General features: G+C 32.5%; 6 protein-coding genes across 8 annotated transcripts; 4 read left to right on the top strand and 2 right to left on the bottom strand.

The window, feature by feature from the left end:
- Positions 1-198: 198 nt before the first annotated feature.
- Positions 199-5,014, top strand: LOC124848713 (uncharacterized). Its single transcript, XM_088100115.1, has 7 exons — positions 199-354; positions 788-893; positions 1,256-1,306; positions 1,514-1,558; positions 1,649-1,757; positions 3,125-3,404; positions 4,490-5,014. The coding sequence occupies exons 1-7, from the start codon at positions 199-201 to the stop codon at positions 4,697-4,699; spliced, it is 957 nt and encodes a 318-aa protein (XP_087956241.1). The 3' UTR covers positions 4,700-5,014.
- Positions 5,015-7,868: 2,854 nt separating this feature from the next.
- LOC148191852 (uncharacterized) lies at positions 7,869-8,508 on the top strand. Its single transcript, XM_088101075.1, has one exon. It carries the CDS (start codon positions 7,896-7,898, stop codon positions 8,352-8,354), a length of 459 nt encoding a protein of 152 aa, XP_087957201.1. The 5' UTR covers positions 7,869-7,895; the 3' UTR covers positions 8,355-8,508.
- A 1,040-nt stretch (positions 8,509-9,548) lies between these two features.
- Positions 9,549-15,259, bottom strand: LOC124841723 (Pre-rRNA-processing protein TSR2, conserved region). Of its 3 annotated transcripts, none has more exons than XM_088100482.1 (6): positions 13,145-15,259; positions 12,948-13,039; positions 12,600-12,723; positions 12,413-12,508; positions 10,176-10,307; positions 9,549-9,830 (listed from the first exon to the last, which is right to left on the bottom strand). In XM_088100482.1, the coding sequence occupies exons 1-3, from the start codon at positions 13,341-13,343 to the stop codon at positions 12,667-12,669; spliced, it is 348 nt and encodes a 115-aa protein (XP_087956608.1). In that variant the 5' UTR covers positions 13,344-15,259; the 3' UTR covers positions 9,549-9,830; positions 10,176-10,307; positions 12,413-12,508; positions 12,600-12,666. The 3 variants fall into 3 exon arrangements, with proteins under 3 accessions (XP_087956608.1, XP_087956607.1, XP_047174004.1); XM_088100481.1 differs by having other exon boundaries at positions 10,176-10,291; XM_047318048.2 differs by lacking the exons at positions 9,549-9,830; positions 10,176-10,307 and having other exon boundaries at positions 12,082-12,508.
- A 377-nt stretch (positions 15,260-15,636) lies between these two features.
- Positions 15,637-17,591, top strand: LOC124841713 (geraniol 8-hydroxylase-like). The gene is made up of 2 exons (XM_088100483.1): positions 15,637-16,908; positions 16,986-17,591. The coding sequence occupies exons 1-2, from the start codon at positions 15,961-15,963 to the stop codon at positions 17,589-17,591; spliced, it is 1,554 nt and encodes a 517-aa protein (XP_087956609.1). The 5' UTR covers positions 15,637-15,960.
- Positions 17,592-18,054: 463 nt separating this feature from the next.
- Positions 18,055-18,874, top strand: SECE1 (secE/sec61-gamma protein transport protein). The gene has a single exon (XM_047318030.2). It carries the CDS (start codon positions 18,136-18,138, stop codon positions 18,622-18,624), a length of 489 nt encoding a protein of 162 aa, XP_047173986.1. The 5' UTR covers positions 18,055-18,135; the 3' UTR covers positions 18,625-18,874.
- A 718-nt stretch (positions 18,875-19,592) lies between these two features.
- LOC124841708 (cysteine synthase) lies at positions 19,593-24,664 on the bottom strand. Its single transcript, XM_047318029.2, has 11 exons — positions 24,553-24,664; positions 24,291-24,337; positions 24,089-24,198; positions 23,908-23,965; positions 23,097-23,360; positions 22,877-23,014; positions 22,299-22,350; positions 21,384-21,463; positions 20,394-20,453; positions 20,184-20,264; positions 19,593-19,866 (listed from the first exon to the last, which is right to left on the bottom strand). The coding sequence occupies exons 2-11, from the start codon at positions 24,330-24,332 to the stop codon at positions 19,774-19,776; spliced, it is 978 nt and encodes a 325-aa protein (XP_047173985.1). The 5' UTR covers positions 24,333-24,337; positions 24,553-24,664; the 3' UTR covers positions 19,593-19,773.
- Positions 24,665-24,909: the final 245 nt, after the last annotated feature.

Raw genomic sequence — 24,909 nt, 5'->3', positions numbered from 1 at the left:
TAAGCATAATTAATCAGTAAGTATTAGGAATTTAATACTATATAACTGATTTTTGTATCATAACATGATTTTAATAAATAATATATTTAATTATCCTACTTTTATAGAATAGAAAATTTATATATTTATAAAGATTATAAAATAAAATGAAGAATGCAGATAGTTGCCCCAGACAGCAGTTTTATGTGATTATAATTAATGAGTAGAATTGATGCTATATTTTTTAACACTTTATATTTCTTTTCTTTCAAAGAAGGAGAAACTGATACTGAAAGGAAGCAAGAAGAGAAGGGAACGGTAATGAGTTTCATTGGAGTATGGGCAGATCTTGAGAAAGTTATCATTTCGAAGAAGGTTCTTTCCTTTTTATCTCCATTTTCTCTTCAGTTAGGGCTTTTAATTCCTTTCTTCTTCAATTCATTTTTTACAAATCAGTGTCAATGTATATCTCGGATCAGATTAATTCTGAGTATTACTGTTATACTCTCTACTTTTCACTGTCATTTCTTGATTCCGGCGTCTGAGAGCTGAGATTCGGTGTTTTCTTCACTTAATTTTAATTTGGGTGTGCAACTTGGACTTCAAGATAAATGCTTTTACATGTGGAATAAATTTAGTTAAAATCAGCTTTTTATAATTGGTGATAGTCATAAAAGGACATGATTCTTTGCCTTCAAATATCATTGAAAAGGTTTCGGGCACACATTGTGAAAGTTCTTTGATGATGGACTTAACATAATCCATGCTATCGGCTTTATCACCAAATATCTGTCTTTTTCTTTTGTAGGAAAATTTGACACCTCGGGAAGCTAATATTCTTCATTCGTGGAAAACTAGATTTCTGAGCGATTTCTCTGCTAGTGCACTTGCTGGGGGTGCAGCTGCATGGACTGGTTTGTGATTTTAGCATCCTTGATTATTCTCGTGCTAATTTATAATGATTTAGTGAATATTGTTTTAATATATGAAGGCTTTGAGACATTGTATGTTTAACGTGTTAAAAGAAATTGGACTGGTGACTAATCCAGGCACTGGTAATGATATTAAGGATAACTAAGCTAAGAAATATAAAAAAAAAAAAAAACATTGTTCTATTACCTTAACATCCTGATGGAGGGAGAGGGGGTCATTGTCTTACTTCTTATTCTATAGCGACATACTAGGAAGATTCCTATATATTTTGATTATTTTACCATAGTCTCAGCAGATTATCATTGGGGTTAGTATGACCATGAGCATTATACCTTTATTGCAGCAACTCGGAATCTCGGTAAAGCACAAGCACTTCAAGTCAACCTTCCAGGCAGTAAGAAAAACTACTCGTATCTTTATTTCTACTGTTTTACTAGGGCCTCCCCCGCCATGGGTGTGGGGGGTAGGGGGTCATTGTCTAACTTCTTGTTTTAGAGTTGCATAGCCAGGAAGAGTCCTACATATTTTAGTAATACTGTCATAGTCACAGCAGATTCTCATTGGGGTTAGTATGACCATGAGCATTATACCTTTATTGCAGCACCTTTCAGTCTCAGTAAAGCAATCAGAGCCTACCTTTCAGTCGGTAAGTGAAACCACTTGTTTTATTTTTATTTCTAGTGTTTTACTAAGGCCTTCCTATGAAAGTCTTGTTTTTTGTCTTATGCTTTTTCAGGAGCTGGTACTATCTGTGGACATTGGCTAGGTAATAGAATATTGTATTCTCGTGCAGATCTGATTCTTGCAATGGATGGTAGCACATTGCAGAAGGAGTTAGCGAATATGTAGGTTTTCTCGTCTCAGTTGCTCAGACTTGGTAAACATTTTTCATTTGTGCTATGAGTTCCAATTGCCATCTCATTCTGTGGAGTTTTTTAGGTAGGCAATAAAGTAAATGCTGTCATAAGCAGAGCAGTTCAGCTTAGCTTTCTTCCACTATGACGAGTTGTGTAGATAGGTGGTTGGCTGATTAAAACTGCAAAGCTTTTTTTGTGTAACAAGATCAATGTGAAGTGTCAATTATATGTTCTGAATAGAAGTAGAAAGTACGTTATTAAATGGAGGAATATAGGCAACAAGTTTCAAATAATATCAAAGACAGTCTAGGATTGATAGGAATGATGGTGAAGAGTTATTAAAAGCAAGGAAAGTTTATTATTACTTGGTTATAGGAGTATTTAGGGTAAGTTGAAAATAAGGTGACCATTATAGTGTTTTTGTGTTACAGTTCACATGAAGTAACCTATGCTTTTCTTTCAATCCAGCAATGTTATAACTTCTCCATTTTGTGCATTGGGAAGTGTAAATGAGTGTTTGGTACCAGATATGGTAATCCAAACACTCATTTCTGTTTTCACTGCAAAATCCCCCTTCCCCCAACTGACTTATTGGTTAAAAACGCAACTATTATTAGTCCAAACAAAATTGCTATGGGATTTAACTGATACCTTGTAATGTTCTAGCTGTCAAATTTTATACAGAAGAATTTGATGGCAGTTGAAATTGTTCCAATTAATCTAGAGATTTTTCCACATTTAAGTTTTTCACTTCTCTTTTGCATTCTAGTTATCTTGTTGAAGTGCTTAGCCACTCCTGTTCTTCTACTAGTTTAGTTCCTTCTAGCATTTACAAACATAACTTTGGTCACTTGATCAAAAAACAGTTTTTTTTTACCATTTGAGTTTAATAAACATGTAATGTCATTTTAGCTGTTGCCTCCTATTAGGCAGATACAGTTTGAGATTTTATGTCCAATTGTTTCCAGTTTTCCATCATCATATTTAAAATAAGATGTAGTTATAAAAGCAAAACTTACTATAAAAGGGCAGTAAAAGTCTAAATTCTATTAATTAAACCTATACAAAGAATAGGAGCAAGAGTGGCTTCAAATGCAAACACCAGGACCCACTGTAGCACTTTTAACTTGATTGATAAATACGGACAAAAAATCCTAATCATTGTCAGTTAATTATGAAATATGTGAGTTGAGAATTAAAACCTGTTTTATTTGTTGTAACCAGTTAAAGGTTTATGCCTATACTTTGCTTGAAATATAATTATCATCTTTGCAATTGGAACTGTCCATGTTAAATGTCAGAATGGTGACAAAATACCAGAATGATCCCTCATTTTAATTATTGTTAAATTTCAGAATGGTGACAAAATACCAGAATGATCCCTCCGTGATGCGGCTTATATCTAAACATTTCTATTTGGAGAGGATTTTTGACGATTCGAGTAATAATCCTAAATTAAGATGGAGATACCGGAATTTCTTTAGCGAGGCAGTCCATGGTCGTAGGACTCATGATCAAGACTCTTATGATAAATCCGAAGACCATTCTCGTTATGATTCTAATGATAAATCCCAAGGCAGGTCTGGAAATGTCACCAACAGCAAAAAACCAAATCATGAGATGAAGCATACTTTTGTAAGTATTCTTAGACTTCCCTTTTCTTGTTCTTTAGTTAAAGCTTTTAGTGCAATCAAATATGCTAATTTCTAACTAATTTGAGGATAGAAGGATATATATAGACTGAGTTGGGGACACCAGGGGGGTAGATTTTGCTTTGGCCTTCTCAAATGTCTTGGGGAAGGGGAGAGGAACTGTTAAACTTCATTTGTGCACACTGAGAAAGTTAGGTACATACCCTCCTTGAGTACTGTGTATTATTCAAGGAAAAATAAACATGATTTAAGCTCAGTTGTACTATGTCAATGGGTTGCAAAATATCAATGTATGCTTTGTTAATTGTTTTCTTTAAAGAAAATAAAACAGTAGCTTAACTGGTGGCTGCAAACATTGCAAAAGTTTTAGAGGGGAAGGGTAACAGTACTGACGTACTGTAGCTTCACTAGTTGTCTCACTCACAATAAATGATGATTTCTTATACACGAGTTCCATACTGATCAACCTGGTAAAAGATAAATTGGAAAATCTTTCGGGATTCAATTCAACTTGCTGCGTGAAAAAGTTTGGGGAGAAACCAAATGGAAATATAAAGTATAAATTGAAAAACTGAAAAATATTTTTTTAACGAGAATCAAAGTAAAAATTACTGATTTGTTGTGAGAGCAGTAGCAATAAAGGACTTCATAAAATGTGTTAGGAATTATAGGCAAGAAGCAAGTTTTGGGTAAAAATAAATAAGATGATGCAAGTAAAATGACCTATAAACCTATTGTCTAAAATTTTGGATTGAAAATAGAGTTTTGATGTCTTATATAGGTTTATTCATGACTTATCAGTGTCGATTTTGTGCCAAAATTTCTCTTGTCTCCCTTCAAAAGAACAGCACAATATGGTCATATTTAATCTCTTTTTAAAAGTAGTTTTTAGTTTGATAGAATTAAAACTTTGAAAAAATGTACTTGTTTGTAGCAGAGGGAAACAACAAATTATTGTGCCTAATATAAAAAGATACAGTTTCAACCGGAAAATGGTAATTAAAATGATAGACCAAGAGTAGATTTTCTTTTGCATGTAATAATTTTTTGGTATACGTTTGATTACAGATAAACACTGCTCCTGATACGCTGTGGGAGTCAGACCCTCTTGATTGTGTTTTTGGTTATGCTCATCCTTTGGAAGAGACAATTCATTCTGATTCCCCCAATAAACAACCATCAAGAACACAGAATCGGACTCATAGAAGATCTCGCCGTTGGCGTCGGATGAGGAATCATGAAGACCTTTCCAACTCTGAGCCTACAGCAGCTGTTTAGATCAATCACCCCTCGAACCATATTTCACAGACGAAATAAACAGTACTGTTTTCTATTACTATCTCCCAGGAACAGTTTATTAGTTGGAATCTGAAACTGTATTAGCTTTAATTTAGTAGATAAATTAGAGGTTAAATTATTGAACTTGCCATGCACATTATTTACTTTTGGTGAAGGTTGTTGCTAGAACCAAGAATCACTGAATTGTGGAAACAGCATGGGCCTGATATTGGTGGAGTAAGGCATGCTAGTTTTCAACAATTCCATCAAAGATTGCAAGCCTTACCATAGTGATTTCCCTGTTTCCTTCTCAAACATAGTCTATTTATATTAACAATCAAATAACTTTAAGAGTAATCTTAAGTTTTAAAATAATACATATATATTATCCATGTTTAAAATTTTAGTAATTGATCATATTGCTATTAGACAATACTAGTGAAAACAGTACATATGTATCCATCATGATAATAAAAAATAATAAAATTATCATTATTATTATAGTTATGAAATTAAATATGAATAATTTTTATAACTTTACTCTAAATAATTTGTATTTATTTTATAGGTACTTTTATAATTAAAAAATGGTAAATTTTAAAAAATGAAAAATTCGAAAAAAGTTATATATATAAAAAATTAAAATTGATAAAATAATTATTTTATTTTAAAAAAAATTATTTAAAGGATAAATTTAAAAAACAAATGTGGATACTAAAAAGAAAATTCTCTTCATACGTATAAATTTATATAAATATTAGTGAAAACATTTGTATCTGATCACTTTTTCTGTGATGATAGAAAAAATTATTCTTATTATTATAATTATAAAATTAAATATAAATATTTTTAATAATTTTATTGTAAGTAGTTTTTATTTATTATATAAGTAATTTTTTTAATTAAAAAATAATTAAACTATAAATCAACCTTTTAAATTATAAATATTTTAATCTGTATAAATATATAATTTTTATTTTTATTTCAATATATTTAGTGTAACAGTTTTTATAACATCAATTATTATTAGTCATGACGTTATTCTGGTTTGATTTAACAAGAGAAGATTAACAGTAAAAAGTTCTAACAAAGAAAATAAAACCAAAAAAGTCTTATATTATGCTACTAATTTAAGGAAAACATATTCTTTAGTTGCATGTATTTATAATTTTATATATGCTGTTCTTTGTGATTTGTTTTCAGCGTAGAGAAGCCTTTTATTTTGTTTTACTTTCCAGGGAAGGATCACACCACCTTCCTCCTTTGTCTCTACGTCTCAAGTCTCTATATTTATATGTTCATGTTTTTCAATTTTTCTGAAAAATGAAAAAATAAAAATTTATTACTTTTATTTTTATTGTCAGACTAAAACCTATTAGAAAAATAATCTAAAATTATTTTTCAAATATAAATTATGTTTAATGATTTTATTTTAATTAATTATCATTAATTAATCGTGAAACAGAAACCAATATTTTTTTATCATGAATTATTAATAACAAAAACTTAAGTAAACGGCGAAGAGGGGAAAAAAGGGAATGGTATGAAGTGCAATTAAAATAAAAGAATGTTTATCAATTTTAAAATTTACTAAAATTATAAAAAAGATTATTCCAAAAAGTATAATTTAGGCAGCTTCTTGTAATTCAGACAAATTTATAGGTAATTAAATTGTTAACCATTTATTTATTTTTATGATAAATCTGAATTCCTTTCCCTCTTAATTATTTTTAAAGATAATGTTTTAAACCAGCCCGGTTTTTATTTTATTTCATATTATAGTCTTTAGATTTGATTTTAATAATTTTTTTTACTACTTCTTATATAGTATTTAGTTAAATTTTAAATTTTATTTATGTAGTAAAAGTTGAGATTTTAGTTGTGTATGATTCTGCAATTTTGTATAGTATTTCCTATCAAATTATATAAAAATATTGTGATCATGGTATAACAAATATGCACAAATAGTCAAACAAAACATCATGGATCATGGTATCGTACTTCTCATTTTTTTAATGAATGATTGGTTTCAAATAAAACATAGACTCAGAATTAAAAGTTAATATAATTAAAAATTAACATTGTTATATTTCTTAACTATAACACTCATTCACTTTTTTATGATCGAAAATTTCAATAAAAACAAAATTTGAACTCAATTGAAAATAAATAAAAGTGATTTTCTTTTGCATTTTTTTTACTGAATAATTTTTAAATAAAATAAAACTCATTTAAACTCTTCAAGTAACTTTCACTGTATACATATATTTTTTGTAACGTGATAAAGGAAATAAATTTATTTTAATAATTTATGTAAGTTTATATATATATATATATATATATATATATATATATATATTATTTTTTAGAAAGTAAAATTTATATCCTAAAATATTATGAAATTTTTATCATTTTAATTATAATAATGATTTTAACTATTTTGATTTTACTTGACTAAACAACTAACTAAAAAACTTTTTAATTTATTTGAAGTTATATATTAAACCCTTTATGATGTACCAAATGACCTTATAAATTAAAATTGAACGCCGACACACAAATTCGTATAGACTTTCAATTTTATTCCACTATGCAAAGTTATTTGTTTAAACTATTTAATATTGTTGACGGTGAAGAATGTCATATATTCATTTATAAAGTGTAAATATAAAATTAGTATAAAATTTATAAAAATGATGGAATGCAAGTTAAAAATTTAGAGACTATGACAGTTCTAAAATACATTGAAGATAATAATTTAAAATAGCTGTAAACAGTAAAGTAATCAAACAATATAAATAACAAAACTATTAGTGTATACCATGATGATATTTTCTTAATAATTTTAAAAATGGTTGTGAAAATGAGATTCATTAATAATAAAGTAATAATAAAGATGAGGATATCTTGAAATTCCTGATAAATTTTATATAATAGTTTAGCACATCCTGTTTTACTTTTTATAATTACAACAAAGTTTATATTTTTAATGACCTTATTTTATTTGAAAATCAGGTGGAAAGATGAATGAATGAATTTCCAAAAAGTGATTTTCCTTTACTAATTGAGAAGGGTAACATTGTAATTTTGAAGAGGCAGAAGGTTAGCGTGGGAAGGGAAACGCGTTTTATAGTGTTTACGTGCAGCAAAACCCAAACATTGAAACAAACAAAGAGTTACGTTTCCTAAATAGGCAATGGCCAGAAAGCGCAACATCGCCGTCCAAAATCAACTCAGCCCTCTCTTCGAGGCGGAGCCGGAGGTGGCCACCACCAAGAAGCTGCGGAGGCTCCCTCATGTCTTCACCAGAGTCCTGCAACTCCCCATCCCCGCCGATGCTGACGTGTCCTTCCATGAAGCTCCTAACTGCTTCCGATTCGTGGTGGAGACACCGGAACTCGTACAGGTGGAGGCCCACATCGTCCAAATCCACCCCGGAATGACAAAGGTTGTAGTCAGCGAAACTGTCTCCTTGCACATTCCCTTCGAAGACTTCCACCTCGACGTCTGGAGGACCCGCCTGCCGGACTCCACGCGGCCGGACCTCACCACCGCCGTCGTGATCGGTGGTGAACTTGTCGTGACGGTGCCAAAGAGCGTCCGGGCAGATGACCTCAGAGGCACGGGCGCTGCTTCTACACCCGTGCTTGTATAGAGTTTGTTTGTTCTACTTTAACTCCATCGCTTTAGTTTGTTACTTGTCTTAGTTTTTTTTAAGGTTGTTCTTGAATTGGAGATACTGTAGTGTTTCTCTGCTGTTGTTTTTCTCAGATTTTCTCCCATCAAATACACTTTTGTTTTTCATAGTACTAGCACTTGATTAATATTGCTGCGTGTTTTAATGTTTTTCAATGATTACATGCTTGTGTCGCCAATTTGGTCATTTTAAATTTTATGTGAGTCAACAAGTAAACTAAAATAGAGATCAGAGTAAAAACAGAGGCAGTATTCTATTATTGGTAATTAATAGACAAACTATTAATTTAAAAATATAACTATATGAAAAATAAATGAAGGTATAAGTAATTATAAATTTGTGTATTTTTTTTTTAATTTTTAAATTGAGTATTTGTTTTAATTTGTCTAAATATAAATTTTTGTAATTAATATAAAAATAATCTTAAAATGACTAATATTTTTTATTATTTGAAGTTGTTATTTTTGTTTTATAGTTTTCAAATAATAAAACTCATTAACGCGTTTAATGCTAAAACATCCAAGATGATAACAGCAAATACACTTAATGCTAAGACAGCGAAAATTGGAGAAAATTCAAATCGTCACAGAAGATTTGCAATTTAATCTATCACTTTAAAGCAAAAAGTTTTTCTTGATAATATGGTGGAGAGTCCTGCTAAAATCATTGGCTACCTTCTTCATCATTTCAGATCCAGCTCCCATTTTATCTGTTTCTTTCTTACTCTTACTGCACTTGATGAGACCTTTGAGGCAGCCAATACATTTTTTTCATGACTGAGATAGATTTTGAAGATAGGTTTTTTTGTGATTGAAGTGTTTCTTCAGTCACTTTATATCAAAGCTCTTTGACACTTTCTAAAATCCTGTCGAAACTCAGCTACCTCGGCCTCAAGTTTCAACGAAAGGGGCAGAAAATTACAAGATTCCAATCCGTGTTAACTTCAGAATGTTCATTTATCACATCCATCACATCATTCCCATTATCTTATAAAATAAACACAAACTATTTAGTATGTTGTTAGGAAGAATGCACCCAACAGCAAAATGGACAAGATTTTTCACAAGTCAAAGTGAAAGATGATAAGAAACACTTTACAGTAGTAAAAATGGACTCTTAGAGATCATAATAATAATAATAGGTGAGAATATCTAACACAATACCTCCTTCAATTTTGTCAGCCAAAAAATATCAAAGAGCACATTCAATATTCAATCTGAGTAACGTAATCACATATTCCGTTTCCAGCATTATAGTTCTTCAATGGAACCATAATGCACAAAAACCTTGGAATTGTTATAACGTAGAAAAACCAAAGCAAGTAAAAAACACTTGTCAAAATAGGTAACATGCTTCTGAAATGAAAAGATAGGGGATTGGTTGGTTTGTTTCGTTGGTGAAGATGTGCGGTGCAATGGTGTCCGTTTCGTACAGCTGTTTCAAAAATTGATACAATCGAGGTTACAAGAAATGACAAAAATCCCAAGTGGCTTATCTTTATAATTACTATGCTTGAAAATTTGAAACTTGGGCAAAAAAACACATCAGAACAGTACACCGAACCAAGAATGTAAAACCCAAGAACATAATGTAATCTAATAAATATGTCTTCATAACAGTCTCTTCTGTAATTTTATCAAACACATACATAGATCATCAGATAATATGTGAAATAAAACATTAATCTAACTTTCCAATTCAGCATTCAATTTTAGAGTATGTTGTTTAAGGTTTTCTCATGAACAATAATAAAAGCAATAAATATGATACTCAACATACATATGTTTAGACAAACTCTTTCGTAAGTATTCCTTGGAGTTAAGAAATGGTCACGTGCCTCCTTCACAGATGCAGACTGCGTTTTTCAGCTTTAGGTGATGCACTTTGTCTCGTTCCTGCATAAGATCCAACCTAGAAAAAGTAGAGCACAAAATGGTACAAAAGGAGAAGAGAGACACGAAAAGAGATAAACATGATCATAACCATGGAGTCGGTGAATACCACATAAGAGTCACAGTTTTTACACTTAGAAGTTTGAGTTTCTTTTCCTCTAAATCAGCTAATAATTTTTCTACTGTTACAACGATCTCTCAGACTCAAAGAAAGCCTCACTGAAGTGTTGCTACTTCTGCAACTTGATTACCAGACACCATGATTATCCAGGCAACAGCAGGAGCCACATAACAAGATTGTTTCTAAAGTATCAAAATAGTAATCTAACTTCTGTATACTAAAAAATTTATCTTTTGCTGTTACCACATCCTTCTTAGAAACCAAAGATTTCTCTTAAATTATCAGTTGTGTTTTTAATTTCCACATCTAAATGTGAGAATATATCCTTCCTATTTATTTTTCTTAATTCAATTTCACAGTGATTAGCAATATGAAGATAAAAAGTAAATATCACTATATAAATATATATATATATATATATATATATATATATATATATATATATTATTTTGAATTTGATTTCAATCCAATTATTTATATTTAGATTAGATTTTAATCGAATTTTTAAAAATTCAATTTACCTCCTACGATCACGTTTCAACATTGAACTCATAAAGAATAAATTATTTATTCTTATTTTAAAAACATGCACTCAAATTCAACTATTAAAAATCACTTTATACTTTAAAATTGTTAATTAATTTCATATTTGATGGAATGTAAAATGTCAACAAATTTTCATCATAAATTTATTCTTAGAAAATATATTTATAATTTTAAATTATTTTGAATTTAAATTGGTCTGTTAAATTATCAAATTCAAAATCGATATATTAATTTAAATTAAAAATTTGATCCATTATTTATATTTGAAAAACTCTAAATTAATTCTTTTATAATATATAGATTTAAATTTAATTCCACTCTAATGAATCGAATTTAGTTTGGATTTGAATTGATTTTCAAGTCTATACTTAAAATGCAATTTAATTTAGTAGTATTATCACTTTTAAAATATATCTGTATTTGTAGTCATATTTTTCAAAATTATTTAATGTATTAAACTTAATAAATCCTAACTTTAGTCAATATTTTTACAACACCATTTCGTTTTATATATTCTTATTGAATTTAAGTTCTTATATCGCTACTTTAATTATGTAAATATTATTCATTGATCAAATTTATTTGGTTTTCTTTGTTTCTAATTTATTTTATTATTGCTTTTGCTTCTCATAAATCCCAGATCCAAATAAATGTCATAATTTTATACAACTTATTTTCAATTTAACTATAGCATTATACATTTTTCTGCTTTAATCATCACCATCATTATCATATATATGGTTTTTATTCAATATTGACAACTGAGCAATAATTTAAAAAGTAAATCTAGATGTTTTGACTAGTGTACAGAAAATTATTGAAAGTCTAACAATAAGCTTTTGATGAAAAAAATTCTTCTCTTTTTTTAATTACACAATTATATATAACCATACGAATGGATTGAAAATAAAGTAGGAATTATGAACATGAATTACAATATATGTGGACAGCTATTTGAGTTCACAGATGGACATTTTGAATATTTATTAACATGTTTACTATTTGGAACTGGATAACAATCGATTTTTGAAGTTCTTTTACGTTCAAATACTAAAATTTTATTGAAAACAACTAATTTTAGTACAAGAGTTACAATTATTGGATCCAATCTATGAGAGACATCCTCAATACAAAACAATTCAAGAACCAAAATTGCACTGATGCCACAAACTCAAATGCTTCAGTTGTCAATAATACAACATTGATCCACGTGCTTTTCCCCTTCAATTACATATTTCTAATTTAGTCAATAATTATTTCACAATATACCCTGCTTCTTTTATCCTTAGTATCATTCATGAAATTCATTTATATTATATGAAAGACATGATCACCGTTGATTTTATTTCATTCCACGTTATATTATTACTCATGACATTATGATTTTGTCATTTTCAATGTTATAGGAATATTTTGAAATTTTCATGCGTTCATATGAATCATTTGAAGACTTTTACCTTTCGAACCTGCAATGTGTTTGAGTTGTGGGCATGAATTGTAATTGAAAGATTTCTTCATTCTAAATTTTATCTTCTGCATTATTCCCACTTTCTCTGTTGGAGCAATAGCAGATAGTCAGTTTCTTAATCAAGCTTAGACATAATTAATCATTTGTGGCTATTTCATGAAGTTAACGAGATTTACCAAAGTCGTGTGTTTGTTCTGAAGTGAAAAACCTTCTATCTATCTCAAAGTGTAGTTCTTTCAAACATTAAGATGATTGACGAAGCAAGTATTCTTCATGAATAACAAATAATTGTTCTGCTACCTGTTATGCATAATTCGGAACATTATTAGCAGAATTCAAATGATGTCAATGTAAACAACATAAAACTAAAAGAGGCACAATCTTTTCACATAAAATTAGGCTTGAGTGATAGAGTTAAAAAGTACTTTAGACTGTCGAGAATACGTTTTATTTACTTCAAATCATAATACGGTAAATGAACCAAATCATAGAATATAAAAGTGGAAAGATGAATACATATAAACCTGTTCAATACTGCCATCTTCTATCTCTGTGTTGAATGTAAGCAACATACATTCATAGAGTAGGTTTTCTAATTCTTCAATAGGAACCAATGCTGAAATTAAATGAAAAATCACGTAAAAGAGACATTGGTGAAATGTTAGAAGAAAAGAGAATGGAAAGAACATGAAAAGAAGCGAATTGAAAAATAGTTTACGACCTTTGGATTTGGAGAACAAGGAGAATAAATCAGCAGCAAGTTGTTGCGATTTCTGAAGGGAGTCAGAACCAGCCCATTGATTTTCAATAGCCATTTGAAGGGCATACCAACGAGAAAGAAGCAAAATGATACTCTTTTGCAGCAAAATCGTAGGATTTGTCTCTGTTCTCTCGCAAAGGGTACTATTCTTGGAATCCATTTGAGGCACCTCCGTGTGTGTTGCGAGAAAAAATATTCATACAACACACAGAGGTGAATAATGAATGGAAATGCATACTTGTATTTATACCAAATGAATGCGAAAAATGTTGAAGACGATCGATGAGGTGAAGAGAAAAACTATTGTATTTTTAACTGTTTTCATCTTTCTATATATGAAAATTATGAATAGTTCAATGTTTTTTGTAGTTAATTTATTATTGAAGGTAAAAACAACATATGTTTTTTTTTTTAATTCTATTCAGTTATATTATCTATCAATTTTTATTATTTTGGTCATGATACCATGACTAATAACTGTAGGAACTTATCACCAAATATAATTTGATAATAATTCAATATATTTTTAAAACTGAATTGATCAACATCATATATAATTTAAAATTTCACTAAATTATAGTTCTGTCCACAAAATAGTATATAAATAAGCTTAATCATTTGATTTGATTTTTACGAAACTTCTAATAACAAAGTTAGTTCTTTAGTTTTTCAAAATTAAATAATTTTGCTTCACTACATGTCTGGGTAAAATAGTACTAATAACTCATTAGGTAGGATATTAAAAATAAATTGACATAAGTTGACATTTTTCTATTAATAAGTGAACAATATATTTATGGTGAATACAGATGTTCTAATTTTAAAAAACTAAGATAAAATTTTATAGTTAAAACTTTATTGGAACTAGAATATCATAACCCTTTTGTCTTTTGGTCTTCCCTTCTCTGCCTGTTTATCTTCCCTCCATAAAATTCTACGAAGAACTTGCTTTGCACACACCTTGAAACTAAAATCTCTACCATTTAAAAAATGGTTATCATAAACATTATTTTAATTCTTTTTAAACAAATTTGATGATAGAAATTGATAGTGTACAGCAGTCCCAAATCAACTTGAAATTGTTCGACATTGTTTGTAGTACTAAGAAATGTGTAGTAATAGAGGTAGAATCATTTTTTTTTCTACCTACATATTAAGGACTTTTTTTGGAGATAGATTGTCACCAAATATCAGCATCTCATTCTCTGTTCAGAAACAAACGGAAAGAAATTCCAAAGAAATTACACAAATTATTGAGTAGGAAACAGAAATAATATAGCAGGAAACATAAATAGATTACAAAGTACACAAAATTATAGAGTAGGAAACAGAAGAATACGAATAAAATCACAAAATAAATCTAAAAGTTAGGGAAAAGAATGATATCGATTGGTTTTGTGTTGTTGTCGCGTTAATTAGTAAAAAGAAAGAAAAATGGTTTTGAAGGAAGAGGCTCAGATTTAGGTTTTGTCAGACAGAGAGGGGAAAAGAGCGAGATGTCGTGGCTGCGAACACACAGTGAATCGCCTCGCCAGAACAGAACATGACCCGCCTCTCCTTCTCCGAGTGCCTGATTCAATTTCAGGAAACATCGTCACTGCCTCGTTATATCTCGTTATATCCAGATGAGGAAGAGGAAAACTAGTAAGAAGAAGAAGAAGAAGAAAAATGGACAAAACATTATGTTTGCCATTATGAAGAAGGTGTTGTTGATGATGATGATGAAGGAACATAAAAGAGAGAGAGAGGGAGAGAGAGAGAGAAAGAGAAAGAAAGAGTTACTCATAAAGGATCATCGGCAATTGCAAGATCTGAGATGATTCATGCCATGCCTCCCACACTTAAACATTAGATAGCATGCAACAAAAGGTAAGAGAGTGAGTAAGACTCAGAACAAAAAGAGAGAAACAGTGTCCATGGCTGCGTCAACAGAAACACCTCGCCAGGACACGTCAACATCCATCACCGCCTCACTCATAAATGCCATCGAAGCCACCAACAACCACCGCACTCACTCACCTCTGTCCGATAGGAGAGGAGAGGAGACGGTGGTAAAAACAGAAAGGCACTGTCACTATTATATATATTGGCCGAATCAACCCTCATGCTTTACTTCTTCTATTTGGGCCTGGGCCGGGCCCTTATCCACTTTTTTTATTCTATAAATACCAAAAGATCGCATTTTATTTTTAAAATACCTTAAAAAATCAAACTTAACTATTTGAAGAGCAATTATATACATATATTTTTATTTTCTTTTCTTATCATATATTCCCATCCGTACAAATCAATTAAGCAAATGAATGACATCCAAATTCAAATAAGAAAACCAAATTGGTGTTAAATTGGTATATGTCCAAATAAAGAGAGATATGTTTAGTTTTGGGAATTGGAAACTCCAAGTTTGTCAAAAAATCACTTTCAGCAAAATTCTATGCACAGGATCGCTCTTCGACATATTCACAGGCAAATTGTAGTGGTGGAATAAGTAATCCATGAGAAAGTTACTCAAGATAATGCTTGGCATGGCGCATTACCATGTACATTTCACTAATTACAAACATGTTACCAGCCCACTCAGAAGAGAGGGTCAAATCCTGCTGTTTTTCCACATTCAACCTGTTTTGGGTTCATATATTCTACATTCAATACGAAAAATCTGTTTGAGAACCTGAATTTTTGAAAATAACCAAATGACAACTATCTTTTAATATTAAAATGCTGATTGGTTTTGTATCATTTAGTTTATAATATTGCAGAGTTCATGTATATATATAATGGTTGCCCTAGTAAAGAGATGCATCAACATATTATTACCAATCTGTGTAGAGATGGATTTGGATTTTGTAAGCTGTGCCCTGCTAGTGCTGTTGGCATGCACCTCCATCCATGTTACATTTTCATTCCGAGGAAGATTCAGAAAACCACACCACAAACTTCCTCCAGGACCCTATCCTCTTCCCATCATAGGAAACCTTCTTCAACTGGGTAACAAGCCCCACCAATCACTGGCCAAGCTTTCCAGCATACATGGCCCTCTGATGAGCCTAAAGCTGGGCCAAATAACCACCGTTGTGGTGTCTTCAGCTGAGATGGCCAAAGAGGTGCTCTTAACCAATGACCACCTTCTGTCAAACCGAACCATTCCCCAATCTGTCTGTGTTCTGAACCACGAAAACTATAGCCTTGCCTTCATTCCCGTTTCCCCTCTTTGGCGCGACTTGAGGAAAATATGCAATGGCCAGTTGTTTGCACGCAACTCTCTCGATGCTAGCCAAGATGTTAGGCGTAGCAAAGTGCAACAACTCCTATCCGAAATCCACCGATGCTGCCAAACCGGTGAAGCAGTGGATATTGGAACAGCGATCTTCAAGACCACCATCAACTTATTATCAAACACCATTTTCTCCATGGATTTGGTTCAATCTTCTGGCAAAGCCGGAGAGTTCAAGGAACTGGTCACCAATATCACCAAACTGGTTGGAACACCAAACCTGGCTGACTATTTTCCTGTCTTGAAGATGATTGATCCACAAGGCATAAAAAAACGTCAGGCTAAGAATGTCAAGAAGGTGTTGGACATTTTTTCCCACTTGGTTGACCAACGGTTGAAGCAAAGAGAAGGTACACACGTTGACGTGCACAACGACATGTTAGACTCTCTTCTCAACATCTCTCAGGAGAAGAAGATGATGGACAAAACAATGATTCAACATTTGTCACATGTATGAACAATGATCCTTATATTAGCATGGATTAGATTTTTTGTAAAAGTTTGAAATTTATAATTATGTTTGACCAGGATTTGTTTGTTGCCGGAACTGATACGACGACGTCTACACTGGAATGGGCAATGAGTGAGTTAGTACGCAATCCAGAGATTATGTCAAAGGCAACAGAAGAGTTGGAGTTAACCATTGGTAGAGGTAACCCTTTGAAGGAATCAGACATTGCAAGACTTCCGTATTTAGAAGCTATAATAAGAGAGACACTTCGGTTGCATCCACCAGTTCCATTTTTACTGCCTCGAAAAGCTGAGACAGATGTAAACGTATGTGGCTACACTATCCCAAAGGATGCACAGGTGCTGGTGAATGTGTGGACTATTGGAAGGGATTCGAGCATTTGGGAGAATCCAAATTCGTTTTGTCCGGAGAGGTTTCTGGAGTCAGACATTGATGTTAAAGGGAGGAATTTTGAACTGACACCCTTTGGGGGTGGGAGGCGAATATGCCCTGGCATGCTGTTGGCTACGAGGATGTTGTTCCTGATGTTGGGTTCCTTGATTAACTCCTTTCAGTGGAAACTTGAAGATGGCTTCGAACCAGAAGATATGAACATGGATGAGAAATTTGGGATCACCTTACAGAAGGCTCAACCATTACGAGTTGTTCCTGTCAAAAAATAAACAATTAGTTTGTGGGATCAGAGAGTGAAAACGCTAATAAATATTTAAATAGAGAAAAAAAAAAGTGATTGGAAGAGATAAAATGTATCATTTTAGACTCTCCAATTGCTTTTTCAAGATAAGAGTTATTTGACAGTTTACTCTATTAAAAACTGAGAAAAATTAAACTATATTATTTTCGTAAAATGAATTAATATAAGTTTCAAAAGTTTAATTATAATATTGTTTATTAATTATTCTCTGCGCCATCTTCGCTTTTCTAAAATTGAGTAGGAAATGAAGCATAAAATTAGATTAAGCCTATTGATATTACAATATCATAATTTGGTATGATTTAAGTGTATTGAACCTATAGCTGTGGGGGCTACATTTGTTTCAATTTACAGGCCCATGATGATTTATGCAATGAACTGTTACCACGTAATCCAACCCATAAGAGAAATGGGTTAGGATTGACCCGAGTAGAGAATTCAGAAGAGAAGACAGAGAAATGTTATCCACAATCAACACACAAAATCGTTGCTTCTCTGGTGCTTAGTCATTGATGGCTGTGCAGGCTTTCCACCACCTACGCTCACCGCTCACATCGAGCTCGCACTTTCCATGGTTCCCTCCCCACTCTTTACGACCCAAACTCACTGCTTCCGCGCTCTTCAAGCCCCGACCTCTCACTTCCATCGCAATATCGCCGCTCCCCGAGAGGCGCCGGGTTCCGGTGGCCGGCGTCGTGGAGGAAAGCCAAGAGAGTTCGGAGCCTGAACCGGAAGTGGAGTCGAAAGCGGAGTTGGCATCGGAACTGAAGAAGGCGATGGCGGAGAGGAAGGAGAAAGAAGAGGACAGCTTGTTGAGCGGGGTGGCGCGTGAGATCGACGAGATTGAGTGGCCCACATTCGGGAAGGTTTTGGGTACCAGCGGCGTAGTCCTCGGCGTGATCTTTGGATCCAGCGTTGTTTTGCTTACTGTCAATGCCGTTTTAGCCGAGCTTTCTGACCGGGTTTTTGCAGGCAAAGGGATTCAGGATTTCTTCTCCTGACACACACCATACTAAACGAAATCAAAATCGTGCAATTTTTGTTACTAACCTTTCAATTGCTACATGATGGACCTTCCCCGGGTCATTCACGTGCTGTTCAATCTGAATCGTATCGATCAAATGTTGGTGTGTTACCAAACTAAATTGAACTGCTTTCACCCCCTTTTCAATTCAGCCAAGGTGGTTCTCTACATTGCCATCACTTTCCCTGTAACATTATGCTATTCAATTATATTGCTTTTTTTCATTAGTAGTATGTATCCAGAGGCTAAGCTTTGAAGGGACCGGAGGAGCATGGCTCCCCAAACTTTTTCAAAGTTCATATTTTTACGAGTGGTAAATGATAGATGGAAAATGAAATTTGAACAACCATTTTTGACAAAATTTAGACACGCGCACACGTGTCAAAATCTGAGTGGTCCATTTTCATTTAATTTTTTCAACTGGATCACTCAGATTTTGACACGTGTGCGCGTGTCTAAATGTTGTCAAAAATGGTTGTTCAAGTATATTTTCCATGATAGATATTATCATGTTTAGGAAGAAACTTCTGTCATATCAATACAAATGTATTTTATAATCTTGTTTTAAAAGTTGAAACCTTTTCGTAAAAAAATAAAAAAGAAGCTAAAATATTAATATAAACGTGTGTCTGTAACATGGCTCACGGTGTTCTTTTTTTTTTTTTACTTTTATCTGAGATCAATCACTAAACAATTACACGCTTTTTAAAATATCTCTGTAATGTGTTTAATCGATTAACATTGTTTTCAATGGCTTTTTTATTTATTTAATAATTTATTATTTATCATCATTTATTTGGGTAGACTTTTAATCAAATTTATGATACATTTAATATTATATTACGTACCGATAATTTCCTTTTCACACCATTTTCTCTTTGTAAGAATACTATGCTCATTGACAGGCACCGGTTATTAGGATTTTCTCTTAAAACAGAGTATTAATGGAAAAAAAAACATTACCTAGGCCAACTTTATTCCCTCTTCTTTTGATACATTATTTTTAGCCTTTTGGAGCAAGTTTTGTTTAACTTTAGAAACGCAAACAGTACTCTAACAATCCACGTTAAAGCCTGCATAAGGTTTACAAGAAAATTCAAAAGCAGGTGAAAGCCTGAACCGGAATTCAGGTCTCAAAAGTCATGTTTTCAGCTTCGCGTCTCACTGACTCGAATAGCACGGATGACAGGTACCTCTCTCCGAAGCTGGGAAAAACAGCCTGCACCATATCCAAATGGAACCGTAACTCAGAAAAACACACCATAGATTCAGTTGCTCAAGAGTAAAAATAGAACAAAACATGAAAATACAGTCTAAAGCTAAGTAATCATGATAATGGTACTACTGCAGCAAGCAGTGTCAACCGACAATGCTTAAATCAAGTAATAACCAACATATTTAGTTTTCTTTATTACCCAATATAACAAATATAATAATCATTTGATGGATATTATGCATAACGAATTAAATTTATACTACAATTATGTTACTTTTCTAAATACTTTCACGGAAATTTTAGTGATATGATAAACTTACAACAATAAGCTTGCCAGCATTTTCTGGCCTTTTTGCTATCTTAATGGCAGCAGCAGCTGCAGCTCCAGAAGATATCCCCACCTACAACAATATCCAAAGTGGTTCAACCAGCTTAATTTTTAACAAATCCAAATATCCAATACAAAGTATGCTCAACACAATATATAGTGGGGGCTCGCTCTGGGCAGTTTCTATAGGTTTAGAACTTACAAATAGGCCTTCTTTAAGGGCAAGAAGTTTCGCAGTATCTATTGCTTCGTCACTTGAAATCTGCCAGTAACACATATCTCAGGTTTGATGGAATATTAACTATTGCAACTTTAAAAACAAAGACTGCAAAAAGATTAGATATTTGATAGCTTTCTAATAAAATACAACACATCTATACCATTTTTTTTCACATTAATTCAAATATGCATCTAAAAAATCAATTACTACATAATAGAAGTGAATCTGTATATTGTAAAATATTTCTTTATGTCAAGTCATATTGTATTCATAGCACCAAAATCAGCACCTAATCTTGAAAGATATCAGGAGTTCCCATTCTATTTAAAAGTTAAAACTGCTAATCCACATGTGATGTGAAATTTAATTAAGCAGATTAGACATAATTATGTCAACTAAATGCACACAAAAAATTATTGATAGTGTGTAGTTTTCCCACGAACTGGAACTTTATCCATGGCACTACTATGAACTTGCCCAAGGAAGACGAGAACCATAGCGCTTTAGGACAATTTTATGTCAGAAAACAATTAAAAGATTCTCAAACTAGAAATCTTCTTTAAGTGAACATTGTATCAGTATCATCAAATTAATGGAGGAGGAAACAGCCACATCAAATCAATAATTGGATATAAAAACTATATGCACATGATTACGGATGAACTTGCTTGTGCTTATTTTTTAGAAAATGTTTTTTTAATAGAATAAACAGATTTAAGATTTTTTTATGCGTTTGACTGATCTGCTTATTTTAAAATTAAGCAGTTTTACGTTTGTTTAATAAGCAGATCATATTTGTTTCCTGAATAAATTATTATTTCAGAAGTTGCTTATTTCAGAAATACTTATATTAAGTTTAACCAAACTGGCCCTAAATGAAAATAACTATTTTCATAACCAATAATATTTTTTGAAGTATGATTACATGATCACTTGAATAGTAATTATTATCCACAAGTGATTAAAACTTACTTGAACAACTTCATCAAGAAGATTGACTTCTAAGACACCAGGGATAAAACCAGCACCAATCCCTTGAATCTTGTGTGGACCTGAGCATTCAAAATGCAAATTTGCTAATTAACCACAACTAGAAAATAAAGTTCTTTACCTCAGCCCTAAGGATTTATTCTTGCTGAAAAATTGGGAAACACTATAGTAGTTACAACCTCAAGAACAAAACATACAAGAAAAGACAAATAGAAACTGATATGTAGTTTAAAGAGGAGTAATTTTAAGATGAAGAAAAGCCAGTATAATCACAGTGACATCAACTTTACATGATTCCTGTTTAGTGTGTCATTAGTTCAAACTCCGAAGAGCAATCTGGTCAGGATCAAGAAATGGTGTCAAGAAAAATTCACAAGGAAAGCTACGGCGAGTGTTATATTATGTACAAAACTCAGCAATAATCTTCTTTCAATATTATGGCCGGTTGAATAAGCAAAACTCAATCTTTCATGGACGATAGGAAGGAAAGTAGCACGATCATAGTATTCAATACTATACCTACAAAACACAATCAATTTTTTTAAATGCCAGTAAATAACATTCACATGGTAAACTAATCATCATGCCTTAACCCATCCACTAGGCTTGGTTACATTATAAATAAATGTCATTGTAATCATAAACCAAAATTGTAATTCCAACATGAAAAGAGAATGGCAAGAAAGGAAAGGGTAGAAGCAGGACACGCAAGCTTTTGTTTTACGTTTTTTGTTCTCTCCTAAAGTTCTCCTGAGTCTTTCTCAACCTTTTTCAACTGAACTCTATTCATTTGATTTCATGGCTCTCAAAACACAACAAATAAAATCAACTAGTAAAGCAGGGGTTTTATGGCTCACCACAAAATGACTGCACATTATTAAAGAGGTCATAATTCACCTGGTTTTCCTCCTGAGAGCACTGGACTTTCCACTGGTTCCACACCAATAAGCTGCATAGAGGGCAAAGATGCAGAGTACTTGAAAAGATAAAAAAGAATGATACAACTATAACAGAAACTCCGATTCTTTTACCGATCTAGGCAAAAATGGGGTGGTAATTACGGATGTGGGCAATTTTTTTTTATTTACAAAAATAGATAAGTCGTAATATGAAGAAGTCGTGCATGGATGCATGACTTTCACTCTGATACACGAGAAAAGGTGAAGTCGTGCACCCCACACACGTTTTCAGACCCGACTACTAGTAATCGATGAAAACATATGAGAATGCACCACTTCACCTTTTCTCGTGTGTCATAGCAAAAGTCGTGCATCCCCTACATGATTTCTTCATATGAAGTCTCTTGGGGCAGCATGAGTTGCTTATTTGTGTAAATAAATAAAAAATTACCCACATCCGTAATTAACACCCCATTTTTGCCTAGATTAGTAAAAAAACCCATTTCAAGAAAAATATTGTTCAAGTATGACTAAAAGTACCTAAACATGTATATCACGGAAAAACTAAATGCTAACCTTTACGTTTGAATTCTGCTCTTTAAGATATTTTCCAGCCCCTGTTATTGTACCACCAGTACCGATCCCAGAAACAAAAGCATCAATTTTGCCATCTGTGCCTTTCCAAATCTCAGGACCAGTGGTCTCATAATGTATCTGAAAAAACAGTATACATTGCGCAAAGTGTAAAGAATTTGGAGCACAATTTACAGAACACATGTGCTTATTTCCTGTATACCTTCGGATTGGCAGGGTTTTCAAATTGCTGAAGTATGTAGGCATTGGGCGTCTTAGCCAATATCTCTTCAGCCTTCTGCACAGCTCCTTTCATTCCCTTTGCTGGGTCTGTGAGAACCAACTCAGCTCCAAAGGCTAATAGAATGATTCTTCTTTCGAGACTCATAGAAGCAGGCATTGTAATTATGAGCTTGTAACCCCTGGCAGCTGCCATGAAGGCTAATCCAATGCCAGTATTACCACTTGTTGGTTCAATGAGGACACTCTTTGGTAAAACAAGAGATCCAATATCAGAATTATATATAAAATTTCCAACTCAGCGGTATACTAAATTAATATCCACAATTCCCTTTCTCACTCTAAATAACAGTGTATTCATTTAGATTTAAAGTATCAGCAACTGGAGTGATATAAATTTCACTTAGGTTTTTTCTATAGAAAAAATTTACATTTTATTTTTAAATTTGGGTCAAAATGAAGCGTGACATATATACAGGAAGTTATACGATAAACTTCATCAAAGAGGATGCTCCAACCAAAACTGTGTTCTCTTGAAGACAAATTGAACAGATAGTTATCCTCTACTTATATAATGCGGGATATGGCAACGCACCACCTTTGTCTTACTCCTTCCTTCATAATCGAAGGTTTATGAACATCATTATTTACACGAAGCAATGAATTAACCATGGTATAGCTGTTTAAATAATAATCAAAGTCCAGACAGCAAAAAAACCGCATCCTTTGCTCCCGAAACCACAGCAGTTCAATATGATACCTTTCCTAATCTCTAATTATAAAGGTACACCAACCTTTCCAGGTGTGATTAGCCCCTTCTCTTCTGCGTCCGCAATCATACTATACCCAATCCTGTGAGACAGAAACAAGAAAATAAGCACAAAATCACAAAAAAGTAAAAAACAAGCACAATGCGAAAAAAACATGGATTTTAAAACTCGGAATCAGAACTCGTGACAACGGAAAAATTGTCACCTGTCCTTTACACTAGAGCATGGCTCCATCAACTCGAGTTTGGCAGCAACACGGGCAACGCAGCCATCCGCAAGTTTGTTTAGATATACTAATGGAGTTTTACCAATCAACTGCATGGAATAAACATCAAACAACAGTACACGATCTAGCAATAAAACACAAAAAAACTGTGCAGAAATGGTCATCAAATGCAGAAACTCACTTCTGTAACATCTTTGGCAATTCCAGACCTTTCAGCAGCCATTATATCTGGTCACCACAAAACAGATAAACAAAAGCTATTAGCACAGAGCCCACAAAGCTACCAAAAGACACACACGCCCATCAAAAGGAAAAGGAAGAAGCAACAAACCTACAGCTGATATTGATGGATTGGGATTGATTAGGGACAAATAAACACTAATTAAGAGGTGTAATTAGGAAAAATAGTTTGATTAATGTAATGGAAGATCATAAAAAAATACCTTTAGAAACGGGAACGACGATACCACGGCAAGCACAGGGAAGCGCCGATCTCCAATGTACACAAAGCTGACAAGACAACACTTACATTTCAGTCAGATTTATAGGAAACTAAAACGGTGTAGTATCTTGCAATGTTATATATTTTAATTTAAGTTTTCTCATTAATAAAAATAACTTTTTAATTTAATTTATTTAATATATTTATAAGCCAATTACAGTATTTGAGATAATTACTATTGTAATTATAAAATTTGTTGAAACTTTTATCTAAATTTTAGGCTGTTCACTAAATTAGTTTCCCAACATTTTTTTCTCCATTTCTACTGCAAAGTCGTTATCTAAAGTTTTGATTTTTT

This window comes from Vigna umbellata, chromosome 10 (genome assembly GCF_029865625.1).
Source record: "Vigna umbellata cultivar VRB3 chromosome 10, Vumbellata_1.0, whole genome shotgun sequence".
Lineage (NCBI taxonomy): Eukaryota > Viridiplantae > Streptophyta > Magnoliopsida > Fabales > Fabaceae > Vigna > Vigna umbellata.
This window is presented reverse-complemented; position numbering and strand designations above follow the sequence as displayed.

What these genes read in the sequence shown, in the direction of transcription:
- LOC124848713 (XM_088100115.1), top strand. Translation starts at nt 199, where the DNA reads ATGAGTAGAATTGATGCTATATTTTTTAACACTTTATATTTCTTTTCT. An exon ending in AAGTTATCATTTCGAAGAAG is followed by an intron (nt 355 to 787) that starts GTTCTTTCCTTT and finishes TTTCTTTTGTAG; the next exon opens with GAAAATTTGACACCTCGGGA. An exon ending in TCAAGTCAACCTTCCAGGCA is followed by an intron (nt 1,307 to 1,513) that starts GTAAGAAAAACT and finishes CCTTTATTGCAG; the next exon opens with CACCTTTCAGTCTCAGTAAA.
- LOC148191852 (XM_088101075.1), top strand. Translation starts at nt 7,896, where the DNA reads ATGGCCAGAAAGCGCAACATCGCCGTCCAAAATCAACTCAGCCCTCTC.
- LOC124841723 (XM_088100482.1), bottom strand. Translation starts at nt 13,343, where the DNA reads ATGGATTCCAAGAATAGTACCCTTTGCGAGAGAACAGAGACAAATCCT. An exon ending in CTTGTTCTCCAAATCCAAAG is followed by an intron (nt 13,040 to 13,144) that starts GTCGTAAACTAT and finishes ATTTAATTTCAG; the next exon opens with CATTGGTTCCTATTGAAGAA. An exon ending in AAGATGGCAGTATTGAACAG is followed by an intron (nt 12,724 to 12,947) that starts GTTTATATGTAT and finishes TATGCATAACAG; the next exon opens with GTAGCAGAACAATTATTTGT.
- LOC124841713 (XM_088100483.1), top strand. Translation starts at nt 15,961, where the DNA reads ATGGTTGCCCTAGTAAAGAGATGCATCAACATATTATTACCAATCTGT. An exon ending in TGATTCAACATTTGTCACAT is followed by an intron (nt 16,909 to 16,985) that starts GTATGAACAATG and finishes ATGTTTGACCAG; the next exon opens with GATTTGTTTGTTGCCGGAAC.
- SECE1 (XM_047318030.2), top strand. Translation starts at nt 18,136, where the DNA reads ATGGCTGTGCAGGCTTTCCACCACCTACGCTCACCGCTCACATCGAGC.
- LOC124841708 (XM_047318029.2), bottom strand. Translation starts at nt 24,332, where the DNA reads ATGGCTGCTGAAAGGTCTGGAATTGCCAAAGATGTTACAGAA. An exon ending in TTGCCAAAGATGTTACAGAA is followed by an intron (nt 24,199 to 24,290) that starts GTGAGTTTCTGC and finishes TATTCCATGCAG; the next exon opens with TTGATTGGTAAAACTCCATT. An exon ending in GGCTAATCACACCTGGAAAG is followed by an intron (nt 23,361 to 23,907) that starts GTTGGTGTACCT and finishes GTTTTACCAAAG; the next exon opens with AGTGTCCTCATTGAACCAAC.